The sequence below is a fragment of the Mizuhopecten yessoensis genome, unplaced genomic scaffold, assembly GCF_002113885.1.
Source record: "Mizuhopecten yessoensis strain PY_sf001 unplaced genomic scaffold, ASM211388v2 scaffold8103, whole genome shotgun sequence".
NCBI classification, from domain to species: domain Eukaryota; kingdom Metazoa; phylum Mollusca; class Bivalvia; order Pectinida; family Pectinidae; genus Mizuhopecten; species Mizuhopecten yessoensis.
The window spans coordinates 156,641-176,565 of NW_018407380.1; the positions used below are offsets into that span (position 1 = coordinate 156,641).

The following is a 19,925-nucleotide window of genomic DNA, read 5'->3' on the forward strand; positions in this document are numbered from 1 at the left end:
AAAAGTATTGGTCAGGTCCAGGTGTTTATACTTCCAGCTTAGTTTTGTGCAAATGGTTTAATATAATTTTAGTTTCAATTCCATTGGATTTTCGAAATGGTTGCGATATTGGATATCGTAATGTCTCAAAAATAACCCCACTAGGGGAATCTGAAAACTACATAAATTTCAATTTGTTAATTGATAGTTTGAATCATTTATTTTTGAATACCAAAGTTAACCTTGGGAAAATTGGTTTTAACCTCGATGTGACCTTGACCTTGGAATTAAGGACATGACAGTGATTTATCACACACCATCCTTCTATGACATTTCATAAAAAATATATTATTGCCGTATTAAGTAAATAAGTGAATGTTTTGAACTTTGACCCCCTATTTTGAGACTTTGAACTTAGTACAGACTCAAAGAGTTTAGGTGACACACCATCATGTCATAATTCATCTGTCACTGAAGGTGCATTAAAACAGACGTGTCTGGAAGACACGGATGCCTTGCACCCACACAGAGAATTAAAGCAAGGTCACCGAGGTCAGGGTCACTAAAATGTTGTGCATCATGTTTTACTGATGAAGGTGCATGAACATTGAAGTTTTGTGACCCTAGCTGCAGTACTAAGTCCATAACTGACCGTGCAAAACAATAAACCAGCCAGACAAGGTTACACTATGCTCAGCAATACTTCAGCCTGTACAGCAATTAAGGCCTAGACAAACATTATTATTGTCTGATATTATGAACCTTTACTTCATTCTTGCATTTTCATAAAGATCCAATAGTTGAACTTGACACTGCTCAGTTGAAGCTGGTAGAGTAAAACCTGTATTCAAACACCCACTTCATGAGGTCTATATAGTGGTCTTTGATACAGGTTCAGTTAACAAGGAAATCTATTTTTTAATGGAGACTGCTTAAAAAGTGGGTTTCAGACGGTCTGTTAATGGAGATGGTTTCTCAAGCAGCTTTGTCTCTCTATCATCTTACATATTTCATTAAAACATGTGTGGCCATTCAGAAGGTATGACTAATACATAATTCAATGGCTCAGTCTTAGCTCATCAATAATGGACTAATAAGATAATCAGCCGATTCCAAGTCAATCTGAACTGAAACTCACTCCAAAGTGAAATTGTGGTCATCTTCATATTGTATGTAGTGTTGAAGTGTCTGAGTGTTACCCAGACAATTTTATGTGATATCACATCATCTATTTCAAAATATTCTTTCCCACTAACAAACAAAACACAAGTCCTGATGTAAGTTCTCATTTGCTGCCTCGTTTATTCACATAGACCTGAACACAAACAACATCTGCATGATAAACCATTCATTCCATGAAATAAGACATACAAAACATCATGTTCTTGTAATGTGAATATTGATTAGAAAACAGCAGCGCTTGCTAATGTTGATAAGCCAATGTCAGCTATCTAACTTAAAAAAATACCAGGTAAAAATATGACATCATAATTTGTTTTAACAATTATAGCCTAGTAAACACATAAATAACTTTGATGATATCTGACCTTTCAGGCCAGAATCCAAAGGTGGTTGTTGACACAATATTCCTTGTCTACAAGGAAACTGAAACCTGTTTTTGTGTAATGACTTGTGTGCCAATCAACAGTGTTGTTTACTAAACCCATAACACGGCAAACACATAAGGAAACTTTTACCACCCTTAACAAGTCTGCCCATAAAAACATCTTCGTCGTATAGTCCAGGAAAAATTCGAACGAAATTAAAACATATGCTGTTCAATGTTTCCACTATACCAGATTAAATCCTTTGATTTAGAATGGACTGATCACCAACATGCTTTCAACCCTTTCCTGTAACAATGTGAAAGCAGTAAAACTGATTGTCAACAATTTGATATTTTTGTTTTTTAATCTAACCTAGGCCTGCTGTCAGATATTGTGCTAAAACAGACCTATGATATGCTCTTTCTACAGAACCACTTTTCTTTCTTTTCTTTAAATGATTTCAGCCTCTGAACCAGGCCTAGGGAAACTTCACATTTTCCTAGTCTCTACTGAACACAGTATTTGTTCAATTTCAATCGCACATACATCATAATGCTGTACATTTGAAGTCAGAAATTCATATCACAACATTTGAAATTTGATAATTCGAACAACCCTTCAGGTGACAATATCATTTCATTATCAATATATCTTGTGATTTCATTAAAAGTCCGAAGAAAATGTATCAAAGGGTATGACTGCAAGCTAACATTTACTATGACACTCACCCACACTGTAGTGGAATCAGGAAATTACGAATTAACACAAGTGTAAAACAAATCACATTTTATCATGCTGATCATTTAAATTATAACAAGAACACTATGTGAAATATACATGAATTATTGATAACAAAAAGAAAAGTCTATTCTTAAACCAATATTCTGACTTGTATCAACTGACATACTATTCAGAATAAGAGGAAACACTGATGATCAACTTATGTTTCAATTGGCTGTTTAAATGTTAAAAGACATCTTGATACTTCAATTTCATCAGTCAATGCCTGTCAGAAATAAGCAAGCACAAAAAAAACCCCATTTTAAATCTTTGATTTCCATTTGAAAATAAAGCATGGCAAAAAATCACGATATTCTCTGATATTGATTTGCAGAGCTTATGACTTTCTATAAAAGTTAATTAATTCACAAGAGAATTTTCACCTTGTTTTATATAATTTGTAATGGAACCAGCATTTATTCTAGAAAGCAATGTCATTTTACTCAGTTCAAGTGTTACATGTATATTGAGTTATTTTCATTGCACAAAGCTGATTTTCTATTCAATGTGTGATCAAGTGCCTACTATTACACTGTATCAAAGGCCCCATGTTTCTTGAATGTCTGTACATTACAAAGTTCCCTTACATCTCACATTCTTACGTAAAATTCCCTTTCCCCCCCGTTGAAATCTAGCAGTCTTGTTTTAAAGGATCTAAATTGAAACCTATTAATCCATCACATAGACAGGCCAATTAAGATACCAATTCAACCATACAATGTTTTACTTACCATGATATAACCATTTTTATTAACATACAATACTTTACGTCAATGAACTTTATTTTTAAAACATGTTATATGAACTTTCATAAAATAACCTTTTAAGGTACAAATTCATAAAATGGTGCAGCGTTTTATTCTAGAGATGGACTCTTTTGATTCTTTAAATATTCACTTTATAAACATTATTTGTAAATGAAATGTGTTTGAACATTGGGATGAGTATATGAGTAGTGACAGTGATTGATGGCACACTGGTAAAATCTACGCCTGTTCAATCTCACTATCACTGGTACAAGTCCTACTGACCCCATTCTGTATGTGTAAGAAGTCCCCTGATGATAGCTCCCGCTCCCCTAACTTGTCCAAGCTAGTTGTATCAGGGCTACAACTTAACTCCTCATGTGATTTCCGTAAAGCACTGTCCTCTTCCAGTTGGTCGAGTGCTGGTTTCCGTGGACTCCAGGCATCCTGTGATAAATCGTCTGTGCTCTCAAGGAGCTGAGCGTCTGTTTTAGTTGTTCTATACTGTTCCACCAAGTCATTCTGATCTGTGTTGTGATTGTGCTCTGTGCTGGTTGTGTATAATGAATGAACATTGTATGAATCTGACGAAGTGATTTGGTCAGTATCCATTGCCTGTATTTCACCATTACCATTACCATCAGGTGTCTCTAGTTGTTCTTTGACGTTGTCCATGTGACAGTCATGTGACTGTTGTGATGGTTCATACTTACTATCACTGTGTGTTGTCCATGTATTCTGCGGTACAGTGTCTGTGATTGGACTGTTGGGGAAACTAGATGCCTCCTGTTTCACGATTGGTTTAACGTCTGTGGGAGGCACGATTGTTGTAGCGACTGGGGTGGTATTTTGTGTGAGACGTAGCTGTGCATTCTCCTCCTGTACAAGTCCCAACTGTTCCTTAGCGTCCTTGAGCTGCTGTTGTAACACATAGATCATGCTCTGCATTCCCTCCACATCCTCGTCAAGGTCACCCAGCAGGTCATCCAGTTCTGGTAAAGCAACAAAGAATGGATTTCAAATGTTATTACTTTTAAATAGATGATTCAGAAGCAGCAGAAAAAATGCTTTATCCTTAGAATACAAGATTAATTTGCCCACTCTTATTAGTAAAGTGATCACGATCCAAAGCCCTGCCATTATTAGCAGTGACCAGTGGACACTGCCCACCTTCATTGGCAGTGACCAGTGTCCATTGCCCACCTTTCATTGGCAGTGACCGGGTCTGTTGCATTCCCCTTATTTGCAGAGTGACCAATGTTCACTGTACTTTCTCCCCTTGATAGCAGAATGTTTAAGGGGCGATAACTCTCTGTACTTAGCAAAGTACAAAAAACACCTGCTCCTACATCTTGTAAAGCAAACAAAACATCAAACGATACATTTTGTACACTTGTATGAAAAATTGTGTTCTTCTAAACTATAGTCCAATCCCTTGTAAAGGTTATCAGAAGACCTATTACAATCCGAAATTTCTTCCACAAGGTGAAGCCGAATCATCATACATGGCAAAATAACTATACATCAGAATACCTGTGCTAAAGTCACCTACTTCTGGACAAACTGCACAATCTAAAATATACAAAAGGCCAAAGCTCTGTGAATAGCTGGGCGCAATACTCAATTTCTGTCCACACAAATCTGCTTTCCAAAGAGGTATCTGGTACTTGTATACAGATTTTGACAGAGCACATGACACATGCTACAGAAAAGTGATGCATCTAATCCCGTCTGATAGTACGGCTGGGGGACTCTAATCCCGTCTGATAGTATGGCTGGGGGACTAATAAAGAGTTGATTTCAGATTTTGTTACCATTTGTTTTACAATATACTATGATAAATAAATGGATAAAGAAACTGTTTAGGGATTGATCTTGAGCTCCTATATTAATAGATATATTTACTGAATATGGGGACATAGCAGCACTACTGTATACAATGATGACCAAGACTCTTTACCAGACTGGTTGGTGGTCATCTCCTGGACAAGGGACTTCTGTAAGGCAATTTCTCCTTCCAACTGAGCTGTTTTTCCAGAGTTGATCACCTTTCCGAGCTCCTCGTTCTCCTGAAGGAGCATTCGACACTTAGCCATCAGCCGCTTACCAGTTTGGCTGAAAGTAGCAAAACAAAGGGGTCACATACAAAGGACTTACCAGGTGAAAAGTCAAACCTTCTTGATCATATGGGCGGTCAAGCTGAAAAAACTACATGCCAATTTGAAAGAAAAATCGAGGTATTTCCCCTAAAAATTTCCCCAGAAAGGTACCAACAGTCCATGAGTGATAGCAAACAGAATTAACATTGGATAAAAAACACTACCACCGATAGCATATCATCAATCGCCTTATACCTGCCAAGATTGGGTCTAAGACCCAGAAATGCGATCATGTCTAGTTTACTTCTATAAAGTTTCCTCCAAGTAAGAAGAAAAATGAAGCCAGCAAATAAAAAGTATTTTTTTTTAACAGTGTAGAGACCTTGAAACACAAACTTTGCTCAAGATATTTGTGTACGGACAAATATCTTTTTATTTGCTGGCTTCATACACTTGCATTTTTGTACAAAACCAGAAATATTCCAAGTAGGAAGAATTAAGACAAGCAGATTTTTTATTTACAGCAATACCTACCTTAGAGCCATGAGCTTGAAACATGAATATTTTCATACTTCTTACTTGAATGTTATGTATCAAGTTTTTTCCACAACCCGCCCCCCTATTTCTATTTGATTTAGAAATTGCAGAATTACAACCATCAAAGAATGAACACTTTATTAGTGTTATTTTTTAATTTTGATATACAGATCTATCATTTTATCAAATCTTCTGATGCACATTACAAATATTGTCCAAGTTTTGATACCCTGGTAATGATATGCCATAGATCTGTATTCTGCATTTATAAAACAAAAATTTCAGTAAGTACAGTTTCTTTAAAATATTGTTCATGGTTAATTTTAATTCACAATTGTACATGTAAACAAGATTAAAATGACATACCCTCCAACTCAAATTCAGAAACAAGTTTTACAATGAATCATAGGCTTAGCAACATAGTCATTAGTTTCAAGATAATCCAGTACTCATAAAATCACAAACATTTGTAAACAATTAGACACTTCAAAATTTCTGTCATAATTGCAGTTTATTACTAATTGTAGTAAGTATTTCTTTTCTACATCCTGACATGTTAACTGAATTAATGCAATGTGGAAGCTAGGAGTCCCTTTTAAACTGATTTTGAAAGGCTATGAGCTTTTCACATCACATTTGTTTTTGCGACACCAAAACAGAAATGTCATTTGGCGGTATACCCATGCAAGTAACTTATTATGAAAATAATGTGAGCATAGCCTTGGGGTCTGTATTAATAAAAAAATATATTGAAATCACCCTCCCCAAATTTTTCAAAATATTTCCAACAGTGGTCCCCTCTCCATTAACTTCTTATACAGCAATAATCTACCTTATCGTTAAGTTTCGTTACAACTTGTTTTGCTTTCCCCATGTTTTGTTTTGGGTAGAGAGATTCCCGGAGACGTTAATACAGCCTGGTTTTCATCAGGTTAGTGCTTGTTATCCCGTCTCACATATGCCAGAATGATCAATCAGAATAAACACAATTTCAAGAGCTTTTGTAGATTTTCTTCAGCGGAAAATTTCAAGTCTCTTAAAATGGTCATTTCTTATTTTGTGTTTTATGATCATAACACAGTAAGCCACATCCAAGTAATGATCTTAATCCTGATGAAATACCAATATAAAGTTTCTTAAATGGTATATATCAACAATCCCCAATAATGTTATAAAGGTGGAGGAGTTTAATCAAATATTACATTAGTACAGCCTTTGTCATATATATCAAACTGTCAAAATTCCATACGGATTAGCTACCAATAACGAATATCAACAATTATCTTTGGGAAAATGACAGAAAACATCTTTTGTACTAGTACTATGGGAGGGTGTGCTGTGCTGATTAACCATTCATCAGCTATAATTCTTTGCTATATTTAATTATCATCACATTTTTATACTAGGAACAGATGTTCTATGTATGAGTGAATATAAAACATTCCTTGAAATGTGAACTACCAAAAACTTCATCCAACAAGTTCAACTTTCTAAACTTTAGTCAAAAGAATAAAAGTGTTGACTTGGGATAGCAATATAAAGTATATATTCAACTAATATTTGTCTATCACTAGAATCTGATACGAAAACACTCTACTTTGAATTAATGTAACAAATATGTGCAACCAAAGCTAAACCAAATTTCACATGTCAAGCAAAATGGGTTTATCAGCAACACATATTCAAATGTGAGTATGAGTAATTCCAATTGAAGATCATCAAGTTTCATATCAGAATTAAGACATTTCTCCTTTGAACATTTTGCAAATGCATTTTTCACTTGATGTGTGAATTATAAAAATAAAACCTTAATTGGTTGCTACAGATCTTTTATGTTAACTTTGATTTAGGGGTGTAAAATTCCACTTGCCCAACACCTTGGACTTGTATACCTTATTAAAGAGCTAGGAAAATATGTACTATGAAAATACATGCATAGGTGGAGCTAAAAAATACTTTTCAAATCTGGCGAGATAGCAATGAAAAATTGAAATTCCACAACCCTGGTTTTAGGCAGAACACATTTGAATTGATTTTTTTTACACATTATACTTTCATACAAAGACAAAGTAAAAGATTGATATAGTTTAACATTATCACCATGTAATCTACAGCAGGGGAGGACGTTATCACATTTCTGGCTTGATTCCAGATAGATACAGGCCCCTGCTGTCAGTAAAATCCCTGCTCCTGTATAGCACACTTCACAGAGAAGGTTGATGCACAGCTACTCTTGTATACTGGTAATACATTATGTAACATATAGAAACCACATAATATCTCTTTCTTTTCATACCCTGAACACATTACAGTTCTGACAAAATTCACTTGTTTGTAACTAACAAATTCAGTTTACCTGGTATCTCCTGCTGTGATCAGCGTTTACTTACTGAAGCACACTAATCACAACAGGATACGTTTTGTCGTTCAGGTCAATCATTCCTGTACTCTATTTTCATCCTTGTCAGTACATATGATTAAAGTGAAAAGCCAGTAATCTAAACACAGATTAAAGGGATCGGTTCCTTAAGTGACTGGCTTTTCACTTTTTTTTCTTCTTTTTATTTGAAAGGGTTCAAAAGGACTGTCATGTATCAGTATGAAAAGAAATAGTTGTCATTTCAAAATACACAAGTATATATAAAATGATACCAACTGGAATTCCACCATCAACATTGGACAATAAGCTGGGTATCAGGTACAACACTGACAACAGTAGAGACCTCTGGAACTAACACCGTATCAATGACGGTAGTTATGATGAACAGCTTAGGATTTGAGATACCTACTATAGAATGGGAGTGATAAGATTTTATTAACAGGAAAAAATTATTTACTTTGAAAATTTGACATGTTGAAATCAGAAAAATGAAGCATAACAAAACACGATATTTGTAAAACATTTCGGTAACAATACATGTCCATTACATTTTTTTATCTTCTTTTGGACAACTTACAATGTGATAACATTAATCTGTATTGCTTCTCATTTTTCTGAAGGTTCAAGATAGACTCCACTGTATTTTCTCGTAAAAGGTGACTAATGTTAAGCCCCTGCAGAATCAGGCGTTTTCTCCTGTCTCTTCTACTTCAGGGACATTGAAGAAATTAAAATTGATCTGCTGCCTCCATTGCAACACTTGGGATCTATTCTTTCTTACTCTTTTCTTTGGTGAGTGTCTCCCTAGAAACCGGCCTTCATTATTGACATAAGTTGTTGCGAGGACTTAACGTTAAACCCAAAACACGCCAACACACAACAAATCAAAGAAACTAATTATCTGAATCTCCCCATTTATGGTACATGGACATGGAAATAAAATATCTGATGGGGAAAAATAAATAAAAAAAGATATAGCTTCTGTATCCAATGTTGATTGAATTTCAAGTTACACATTTCACACTAAGATGAAGTGGACTTCATTTCAGTGATTCCAAACTTATGACAACTTATATTAAATCTTCTAAGATGAGAACAATACCACAATGAACTGTATATCTAGCAGACGTCGCAGCCGATGTTGACTTGAGATGTTTCTGTCGGAATCCAATCAGCTCCACAGAATGATTTGAATACACTTCTCTTTCCTCACATTTTACACAAGCAAACACTGTATATGGGCTGGAGAACTATATTACACACTTTCCCCATCACTATTTCTCCTCACACTTTCCGTCAGCAAACTAAATACACTAAATGTTCATTTGAATTGGAAAACTTGAAACACAAATCCTCAGTTGATTTAGAAGCTTAAGACTCCTTTCAGATAAAAACTGGCACTATCTGACTATTTATTTTATCATATTAAGCACACAGAATATTTCATTTCATCTGGTTATTCCTGAGGATTCTCTGCCTCTGATTTGGCATACATTTTCACAAAGCACAGCACAACATTATCACTTGTAATTTCACACACATATTTCTCTTCCTTTAAATTAAGCGGACTCTTGGCACCAGCAGTCTTGAACCACTGTCTTCTTCATCTTAAGCTCATTTCCTAGGATCACACATGTAGACCATTGGAATTTTCACTGTTGGTCCACTCTTCAGAAACCTTCAGTCCTTGTGGTACCTCTGGTACACAGGATGATTCATTATTTCTCTTGAAAAAACGATTTTTTTTCCTCTGAAGAAAAAAGATGATTGTATATGTTGTACTTCAGGCAATGAGTTTTTATCTCTCCTTCCTCACACATGTTTGAATATGTGATGCTTTTTTACTCTCCTTCCTCACACACGTTTGAATATGTGATGCTTTTTTACTCTCCTTCCTCACACATGTTTGAATATGTGATGCTTTTTTACTCTCCTTTCTCACACATGTTTGAATATGTGATGCTTTTTTACTCTCCTTCCTCACACATGTTTGAATATGTGATGCTTTTTTCCTCTCCTTCCTCACACACGTTTGAAGATGTGATGCTTTTTTACTCTCCTTTCTCACACATGTTTGAATATGTGATGCTTTTTTACTCTCCTTTCTCACACATGTTTGAAGATGTGATGCTTTTTTAAGATCCTATTCATTGCTGGTGTTATAACTGCTCTTAAGATGACAGTCTATTTTTTTTCTGTCAAAACACTGTTGGAAAGCTGATTCAAAATCCAACGAAAATTGTGAATTTTTTTTTCTTCTCCTGTTTCTTCTATATATGGCGTACTTAGTGAACAGATGTCCTGTCTCTGCACTGTTCAGTGTGTTGCAGTTAACTTGTTGACAGCTCTCAAGGAAGGATGCAGTCAATTATAACTTAAGTGTCAGTTCACAATATTTTAGGATTACCAGTAAGTCACTATGAAGTCATTTTTCTGGCATTTCAAGGTTAAAACTTCACAGATAAATGAAAGGTGAAAAAGTACTTTGTTTGTTATGCTGAGAAAAGTTTTGAGAGAACACAGATATTAAGCAGTCTTTGTGTGTCTCATATTACTAGAGTTAATAGAGCTTTTTGCTTCATAAGTCTGAATGTTTTAACACATTTTTTTCTACATGTCACATAGGTAGTTTTGGGAGCCATAACTTTCTTCATTCCTATATTTCTTCTGTCAGCAGCGTTTTTTGCTAGCTTTAAAAACAGCAGACAAGATGAACTTGGTGGATTTGTTGAGCGTATTTAACAATCTTTAGTTGTTGCTAATGTATCCTTTTCGCTACTGTTGATATTCTTATATGTTAAGTTTAAAATCATTTGTATCCTTGTTGACCTTCTTCTGATCTCAATTAGTTGGATTTGTTGAGCGTATTTAACAATCTTTAGTTGTTGCTAATATATCCTTATTTCTTTCTTGTTAAAGATGATATTATTGGCTTAGTCAGATAATTTGTACCCCTGATGACCATTTTGTAATCTTGAATGGAAGATGTGTGCATATCCGATGACATGATTTAGTCACGAAGAAGATCTTCCTTTCTGAAGCTCTTCTAAGAGATGACATTATTGGCATTCCTTTGCACCCGAGAGTCCAGATGACCTTGAAGACGCCTACAATTTGATGTTCATTGTTAGTCGTTGAGCTGGTTCAGTGATCTGTACTTTTTCTCTGTAAATGATTCTGTTGACCATAACCACGACTTTGTACACAAATTTGTTTCCCTGCTGGTCTCCAAGTAAGCTTACACTGATGTGAGTATCCTTGACGACCAAACTGTTGATGTGGAATAGGTTGTACTATCTTCATGCATTCCATTCTTCGTCATGCTTTTTTTCCTTTCAAAAATATAATACTGGTGCACTGGATATTCTGCTGATGATCCGCTAAACTGATGATCTATATGTGTTAATTTCTTATTTCTCCTTTGCATTACTTTTAACACTTTGAAAATAAATCACATTCCTCTGCATTATCTGCGACCAACTTATTCTCAAAAGCTTGCACTTATATTTTCCAATAATCTTTCACTATTATAAGCACAAATCTGGAAATTCCAAATTCTTTATCACAGTTTCATAAATCATTATGCTCTTATTATTTTATATTGCACTGAAGACTCCAGAGAGTAGCTAACTTGATACCAACACTTAGCTATCTCCACACCATTGTCTCCAGATCTAGAGAGTAGCTAACTTGATACCAACACTTAGCTATCTCAACACCATTGTCACCTTGTCTTCTCCCTCACATGAATGGTAACTCACAATGCAGATTTCCTCTGGAAATTGTTTCACAGAATACTTTCACACCAATTTTTACACATTTTCATTTTTTTTGGGCAAATGTTTATCATTTGCATTTTTTTTTTTTCCAAGCCTGTTAATTAGAATCAACACACAAAACAGTCTTCTTCCTGAAAATTAATCTCCTTGTTATGTTCAAAATTATAAACCAACAGCATATCTGTAGCTTCAGTCTTCAATATCTACTGTACCACCAAACACATCCAATATTTTTCATGCTAGGAGCCATCTCTTCTATTACTAGGAATGAAAATGATTTTGTAATGTCAACATCTACCTCATCTTAAAGTTTGTTTATCATATCATTATATCAGTATTTTTGTATTTTTCTAACAACCAGATCTTTTTTTCCATTTGATGGATATTAGTCACAATGTCCAATAATAATACTAAACAGATTTGTTCATTTTGTCCAGTAATAATGACTTGGTTTCCTTTTGTCTTCATACATTTTTGAAGACAAATACATAAAAAACTTTTTGATCAATTATAGAGTTCTGGCGAAATGATTCATGGATCATTAAGAAATTTCAATGAGTTTCTTCCCATCTTTTAGTTAAAATATGAAGAGAAAAGAATGATCCATGTCTGGCATTAAGTAATGGCTATGATTTGATGCTTAAGACAAAATAGGTAAGAACCAGTTTTTTTCTATCACATTTATATATATCTACACAGATACCCAGTAAGACAACAATATACAACTATATGAGCTCTACACCCACAGACTTCCACTAGATACAGCTAAAACGGCACAAACACTGACACAACAGTTTCAGAGGTAGCAGCAAAGAAAGATCAGATTGAAATCATGACACAAGAACAAAAGGGTTTACCACTGAGGTACCCAGGAGGTCTGCTATTATTACAGGTACAAATCAACATAATGGTCTCATTTTGAAACAGGTATCTAGGGGTCTCCTATTGATAACGGTAACTAGGGGTCAGACTTGGGTCTACTATTGATACAGGTATCTAAGGGTATACTGCTGATACAGGGTCTACTGTTGACACAAGTATGCAAGGGCCTACTGTTGATACAGGTATCTACCGAGTAACTAGGGTTCTACTGTTGATCATACAGGTATCGTGGGGCTACTGTTAATACTGGTATCAAGGGTCTTCTATTTATACAGGTACCTAGGGGACTATCTAGAGTTACAGGTAAAAAGTATCTATTGTTACAGGAACCTAGTGGTTAACTATTGATACAGATATCTAAGGGTCTTTTCAAGGTGTGCTTATTTAAGCCATCATTTAAATTACAGTTAGGTAAAATTACAATATTACCGTAACCTGACAAACAAGATACTGACCTTTGACCTATAACTGTGACTAGGTTATATACAAGAATACACTATGACATGTATCAGGAATATGGAACTATGAAAGATTACAGTATTTCTTTAGTTTACTAGTCATGATAAGTCAATCAGTAATGCATACAAGTTTTCCAGGTATTGAGGCCATTGGTCATTTAAGTACTCATGTCATATCATTTACTGACAATAACATTTTAATGACCACCAAGTCTGGAACATGCTTCATTGAAGTGTTTTTAATGGCCTGTGGGAGATGGCATGCGTATGGTCAGAGTTTGGTAAATGACTGGATCTTGACTATATAGGATATAGTACTATCAATTTTCAATTAACTGAAGAAAAGAATACTTGTATGGTCAAATCTGAATGTCATATTATATTTCACTTTTTTCATGAAAAGTTCAGCAAAAGAGAACAAGAGGCCCAATGGGCCTGCATCGCTCACCTGGTATTAATCTCACACTTGTAATCTTAAAAATGGACTAAAATACAGCTACAGGCAGAATATCAGTGTTTAAGAGAATGAACGTTTCGCTTTATCTTTACAGTATGTCAGTTATCAAAACAAGAGGCCCAATGGGCCTGCATCGCTCACCTGGTATAAATCTCACACTTGTAATCTTAAAAGTGGACTAAAATACAGCTACAGGCAGAATATCAGTGTTTGATTCATAAGAAGCTATTAAAAGATTTAAACATATGACGCCTGTGACCTTGAATGTCGAACAAGGACATCAGGTTGAAAGTGGATCAAGGTCATTCATTTGATTAAACTTGGTAGTCCTTCATCCCAGCATGCTACAGGCCTAATTTCAGTACCCTGGGCCTTTTGGTTATTGAGAAGTTGTTTGAAGATTTTAAAACATTTGACCCCTGTGACCTTGAAAGCTGGTCAAGGTCATTCATTTGAACAAACTTGGTAGCCCTTCATCCCAGCATGCTACAGGCCCAATATCAGTACCCTGGGCGTTTTGGTTATTGAGAAGAAGGCGTTTGAAGATTTTAAGACATCTGACCCCAGTGACCTTGAAAGTTGGTCAAGGTCAAACATTTTAACAAACTTGGTAGCCCTTCATCCCAGCATGCTACAGGCCCAATATCAGTACCCTGGGCCTTTTGGTTATTGAGAAGAAGTTGTTTGAAGATTTTAAGACATCTGACCCCAGTGACCTTGAAAGTGGGTCAATGTCATTCATTTGAACAAACTTGGTAGCCCTTCATCCCAGCATGCTACAGGCCCAATATCAGTACCCTGGGCCTTTTGGTTATTGAGAAGAAGTTGTTTGAAGATTTTAACATATTTGACCCCTGTGACCTTGAAAGTGGGTCAAGGTCATTTATTTGAACAAACTTTGTAGCCCTTCATCCCAGCATGCTACAGGCCTAATATCAGTACCCTGGGCCTTTTGGTTATTGAGAAGAAGTTGTTTAAAGTAAAAAGTTGACGCCGGACAGACGGACGACGGATGGACAGACGACGGACGACTGACGTTGCACCATAACAACCCTTCGGGCAGGTGAGCTTATAAAAGTTTCACTTCACAACAGTAAATCCCAATCAAATCAACATTATGAAGAGATGATTGAAGATAAAGGCTAGCTTGTAGCTATCCATCCCATCTTAAAACTTCATGTGTGTATATAATTATATTTATATGACTTAGACCTGTAATTGCTTCATAAAGATAAAAACTGCAATATTATTCACTTTCTGTGCCTTCTGATTGTCACAAAGTGTGCTCTACAGTTTAGAAACCCATATTAAGACATGAAACACCTCCGTTTTCATTTTTCTTTCTTTCTGGAAGATCTATATTAAACATTTTCTTAAGTATTCCAACATACAAATATTAAGTCTGGATTTTTTGTTATGGTGAAATACCATAATGAATCCTATCCAAAAACCTTGTATACAAGACTAACTGTTCAGATGGGATGGGCATACAACAAAGCAATCACATGTACAAATAAACACACAGCTTATCAAAAAAAAAGGAAAACATCTCATTTAAATGATAAAGGACTATAAATTCTTGATTTCATAACTGGAAAAATATTTCCCCTGAAATTAGATATGGTAATACTTAAAGCAGATTATATTAACTCGAAGTCATATAATTCCAATTCACATTTATATACTAAACTTGAAATACAAGCAACATTGATCCGTTGAAGAACAAACTCATTTGCCCACAGATGTGACTGAAATTGACCAATGTAGAAGCTTTGGTCCTCCATTGTAGCGTTGAGGGTGACTGAATAAGCATTTTCAATCAATGAATCAAACATTCAGATTTTTTCTCCTCAATATTTCACACATTCAAAACAGTTTTTACTGTTTTCTTCATTTTTACTCAGATGATTATAATGTGAAAATGGAGCAGGCAAGTAAATACGAACCTGTCAATAACTGCTGCTATCTTCAGCTCCAAGTTAATATGCCTTTGAAATAGTTCTTAAAAGTCCTATCTCATTACTTCTTTCTATTATTCTGATTTCAAAGCCAGGGAAAGTTCATTTTAGTAATTGGAATGTAAATTGAAAAAGGATATAAATCTTAATTTTTTTGGGTATTTATTTCTGACAAAAGAAGATGACAAAATGTCAAGAAATTATTACAGTGGCAGCAACTGTTCTGTCCCAAGATTCGCGACAAATTGTCACTCCGCACTATGAGCAGTAACTGCATTGGGCAAGAGTTTATCCATGGACGATACCTCAAATAATACCTAACGGTAGGACGAACTGCAGGGGGTTCAGTGGCCTGTATTGAACACAGTCTGGGTATTTGGCCGGCACCATACCGATAGCTTGTGGTCAGTATACCTTGTGCGAGTCAATTAGTAATTTGAGTTCAAATTCGGAAAAAAGCCACAGCGAGTTGAACGTTCGGCTAAGAGTCTCGGGAACTGACCGATGGTCTGTTTCGGACACTTTCCTGAGCGCATCAGATACTTTTGGCTGCAGTGGACTGTGGTACAATACGAACCTGATACGGGCATTACAAACTAAAATGGAAACAAAGCCAGAGAAGCCTTACATGTCATGTCGGTAATGAATTGGTCAGTATTATAAGAGTAACCAAAAGGGAAGATAAGCACCTGTCTGGTGTGAACTTCCAAGCACTAAGTTCATTTTGGGTTTGTTTGAGTTTCTCCTGGGATTCATCCATTTCCTTGGTCATTCTCTGGAACACGAGATTTACTGCGGGGTCCAACAGCATAGATCTTAGTTGGGCTGAGTTTTGGGTCTGCGCTTGTTTCATTTCCGCAATTTGGTTCTGAAAATGAAAATATGAACTAAGTGGAAATACTGTTTCAAACCAAAATTAAATTCCTTAGCACTAATACAAATACATAGTAAAACATCTTTATATATAGACCAGGAGTCTGACTTACTTCACTAGTACATGTACTACACACAAATACATGTTTGGTGTTTATATCAGAATTCCTCACTTGGGGACACAATTGTGATTTTATTATATTCAGAAATTTGGAATAAAATTTGTAGTAAACTTGAGAATCAAAATTATACATTGATCACTGCCTGTTCACAGTGGACAACGGATGTAATCACACTCTTTGTCTTGTTTATTTGTCCAGTAAGGCTTGCTTAGCAATTTAATGAGCTACTTTATTTTTTATGTATGTCAGAGCTACCTTTAACCTTTATGTATGTCAGAGCTACCTTGGCCTTTATGCATATCATAGCTACTTTAACATTTATGCATGTCAGAGCTACCTTTAATCTTTCTGTATGTCAGAGCTACTTCAACCTTTCTGTATGTCAGAGCTACCTTGACCATTATGTATGTCAGAGCTACCTTTAACCTTTATGTATGTCAGAGCTACCTTGGACTTTATGTATATCATAGCTACCTTAACCTTTATGCATGTCAGAGCTACCTTTAACCTTTATGTATGTCAGAGCTACTTCAGCCTTTATGTATGCCAAAGCTACCTTAACTTTTATGTATGTCAGAGCTACCTTTAACCTTTATGTATATCAGAGCTACTTCAGCCTTTATGTATGACAGAGCTACCTTAACCTTTATGTATGTCAGAGCTACCTTTAACCTTTATGTATGTCAGAGCTACCTTAACCTTTATGTATGACAGAGCTACCTTAACCTTTATGTATGTCAGAGCTACCTTAACCTTTATGTATGTCATAGCTACCTTAACCTTTATGTATGTCAGAGCTACCTTTAACCTTTATGTATGTCAGAGCTACCTTAACCTTTATGTATGACAGAGCTACCTTAACCTTTATGTATGTCAGAGCTACCTTAACCTTTATGTATGTCAAAGCTACCTTAACCTTTATGTATGTCAGAGCTACCTTTAACCTTTATGTATGTCAGAGCTACCTTTAACCTTTATGTATGTCAGAGCTACCTTGGCCTTTATGTATGACAGAGCTACCTTTAAACCTTTATGTATGACAGAGCTACCTTAACCTTTATGTATGTCAGAGCTACCTTAACCTTTATGTATGTCAGTGCTACCTTGGCCTTTATGTATGACAGAGCTACCTTTAACCTTTATGTATATCATAGCTACCTTAACCTTTATGTATGACAGAGCTACCTTTAACCTTTATGTATGTCAGAGCTACCTTAACCTTTATGTATGACAGAGCTACCTTAACCTTTATGCATGTCAGAGCTACCTTTATGTATGTCAGAGCTACCTTGGCCTTTATGTATGACAGAGCTACCTTTAACCTTTATGTATGTCAGAGCTACATTCACCTTTATGTATGTCAGAGCTGCCTTGGCCTTTATGTATGACAGAGCTAACTTTAACCTTTATGTATATCATAGCTACCTTAACCTTTATGTATGTCAGAGCTACCTTAACCTTTATGTATATCATAGCTACCTTTAACCTTTATGTATATCATAGCTACCTTAACCTTTATGTATATCATAGCTATCTTAATCTTGATGTATGTCAGAGCTACTTCAGCCTTTATGTATGTCAAAGCTACCTTAACCTTTATGCATGTCAGAGCTACCTTGGCCTTTATGTATGTCACAACTACTTCAACCTTTATGTATGTCAGAGCTACATTAACCTTTATGTATGTAAGATCTACTTTAACCTTTATGTATGTAAGATCTATTTTAACCTTTATGTATGTAAGATCTACTCATCATTTTTGTATGTCAAAACAACTTTATCCTTCGTGTATATCCTGCTTAAAGAAGTTATTTTCTGTAAAACAAACACTTTTGAAAAAAGAATCAGACCTTAGAGTTTTGACATTTTTTTTGTGATATTTAATACATAAGTAGTGACTGAAATTTGCTACGTTATTTGTTCATTTCTTTTGCAGGCCAACTTTCTTCAATATTTCAATTATTTGAAAAAAAAGGAAACTTTAAACTGTATGAAATACATTCATAATGAGCATACAATGTAGTCCTGAAGCTCCTGTTCCTTAGTGGCAAGGCGGTGGACCAGGGTACTCTCCCGCCTCATGTTATCACGTAGCTGCTGCTTCATCTTCTCCTCCAGCTCTATTACATCCCCATCATCTTCTTGAAAAAGAGATTGTGCAAATAAGTTTTCATGGCCTTATCATATATATAAAAAAAAAATAAGCATTTCATGGACATTAATTTAATGTTTGAAATCATAGTACCATAAATCAGGAAATCAAATCTACTATTGGTCATAAATGTAAAAAAAAATAACAGCTACAGTACAGGTACTTACGATTCACACGTACAGTAGACTTATAAATCTGCAGGGCTTACATTAACGATCGCCAAGTCGCCAAATGGCAACACTTTTTCAGATTTGGTGACAAAAAATTCAGTTAGGCGATATTCTTTGGCGACACAATTTTTCCTACTCTAAAATGATTAAAATCAGTAATCTGTGGTGATGATTACTGATTTGGCGACAAACACTAGCTGGGAACAGGTTACATTTTTACAGGTAAGTTGACCGGAGGACATAACCACCGATGCCGTCTGATTTTCAACACCTCAGTTAATACAAATTACAATGCAGTGATTAGCTAACACTTTATCAGTGATTACCGATTAAAAAAAGCTCTACTGCAATTTAATTGAAATTATTTGCAGGCGCGATCGAGGGACCGTGCTGTTTTCACTCAACACGTGGCGTGAAGCCCTACTGCACTGTTAGAACTACAGACTGATTTGACCGTGAAGGGATAATAAAAAATATGTTTATACTAGAAGCGTGGACATTCAATACATCCCCTTCAAATCTACTCGAAGGGAAATAATTAAAGCAGAATACACTATTTTTATGATGCTTCATTTTAAAATATTGAAATAATTCAAAAGGTTATCGATCATTTGTTTATGTAGTGTTAGATGCGAGATCAACATAAAAGTGAGCCAGGGAAAAATATGCACACTAGGCTTAGCGATTTGGTAAAAAAACAACTTAGAACTAACATGGAACGGAGCCTATAATTGAAACACTACATTTTCATAATTATGTTTTATGCTGAGATGTCGAAATATAAGTTGATCAGCGATTCTCTGGCATCGGAATTAGCTTCACACTCTTCGCTTGGTTTTTCCATACCCACTAGATACTAAAACGGACAAATTCTGCAGGATTCGTCCATCATCCACTTGTTCAAAGTGTTATAAACACCAAGTTACCTTTGATGCTATGGCTACTTTTCCAGTTTGATACCGGCTATTTTCAGGATTTTCTCTCTCTCTCTCTCTCTCTCTCTCTC

At 35.5% G+C, this 19,925-nt stretch overlaps 1 protein-coding gene across 2 annotated transcripts in view; it reads right to left on the bottom strand.

Annotated features, from left to right (window-relative positions):
* Window positions 1–1,256: 1,256 nt before the first annotated feature.
* Window positions 1,257–19,925, bottom strand: part of LOC110454892 (pre-mRNA-splicing regulator WTAP-like) — a 23,808-nt gene continuing 5,139 nt past the window's right edge. The window contains exons 5-8 of one of the 2 annotated variants that reach the window (XM_021504668.1): window positions 18,614–18,735; window positions 16,292–16,470; window positions 5,013–5,167; window positions 1,257–4,044 (exon numbers count right to left, since the gene is read on the bottom strand). In XM_021504668.1, coding sequence (XP_021360343.1) covers window positions 3,293–4,044; window positions 5,013–5,167; window positions 16,292–16,470; window positions 18,614–18,735 — 1,208 coding nt within the window. In that variant the 3' untranslated portion in view covers window positions 1,257–3,292. Of the gene's footprint in view, window positions 4,045–5,012; window positions 5,168–16,291; window positions 16,471–18,613; window positions 18,739–19,925 lie in introns of both variants that reach the window. The other variant, XM_021504667.1, reaches the window with a different exon arrangement.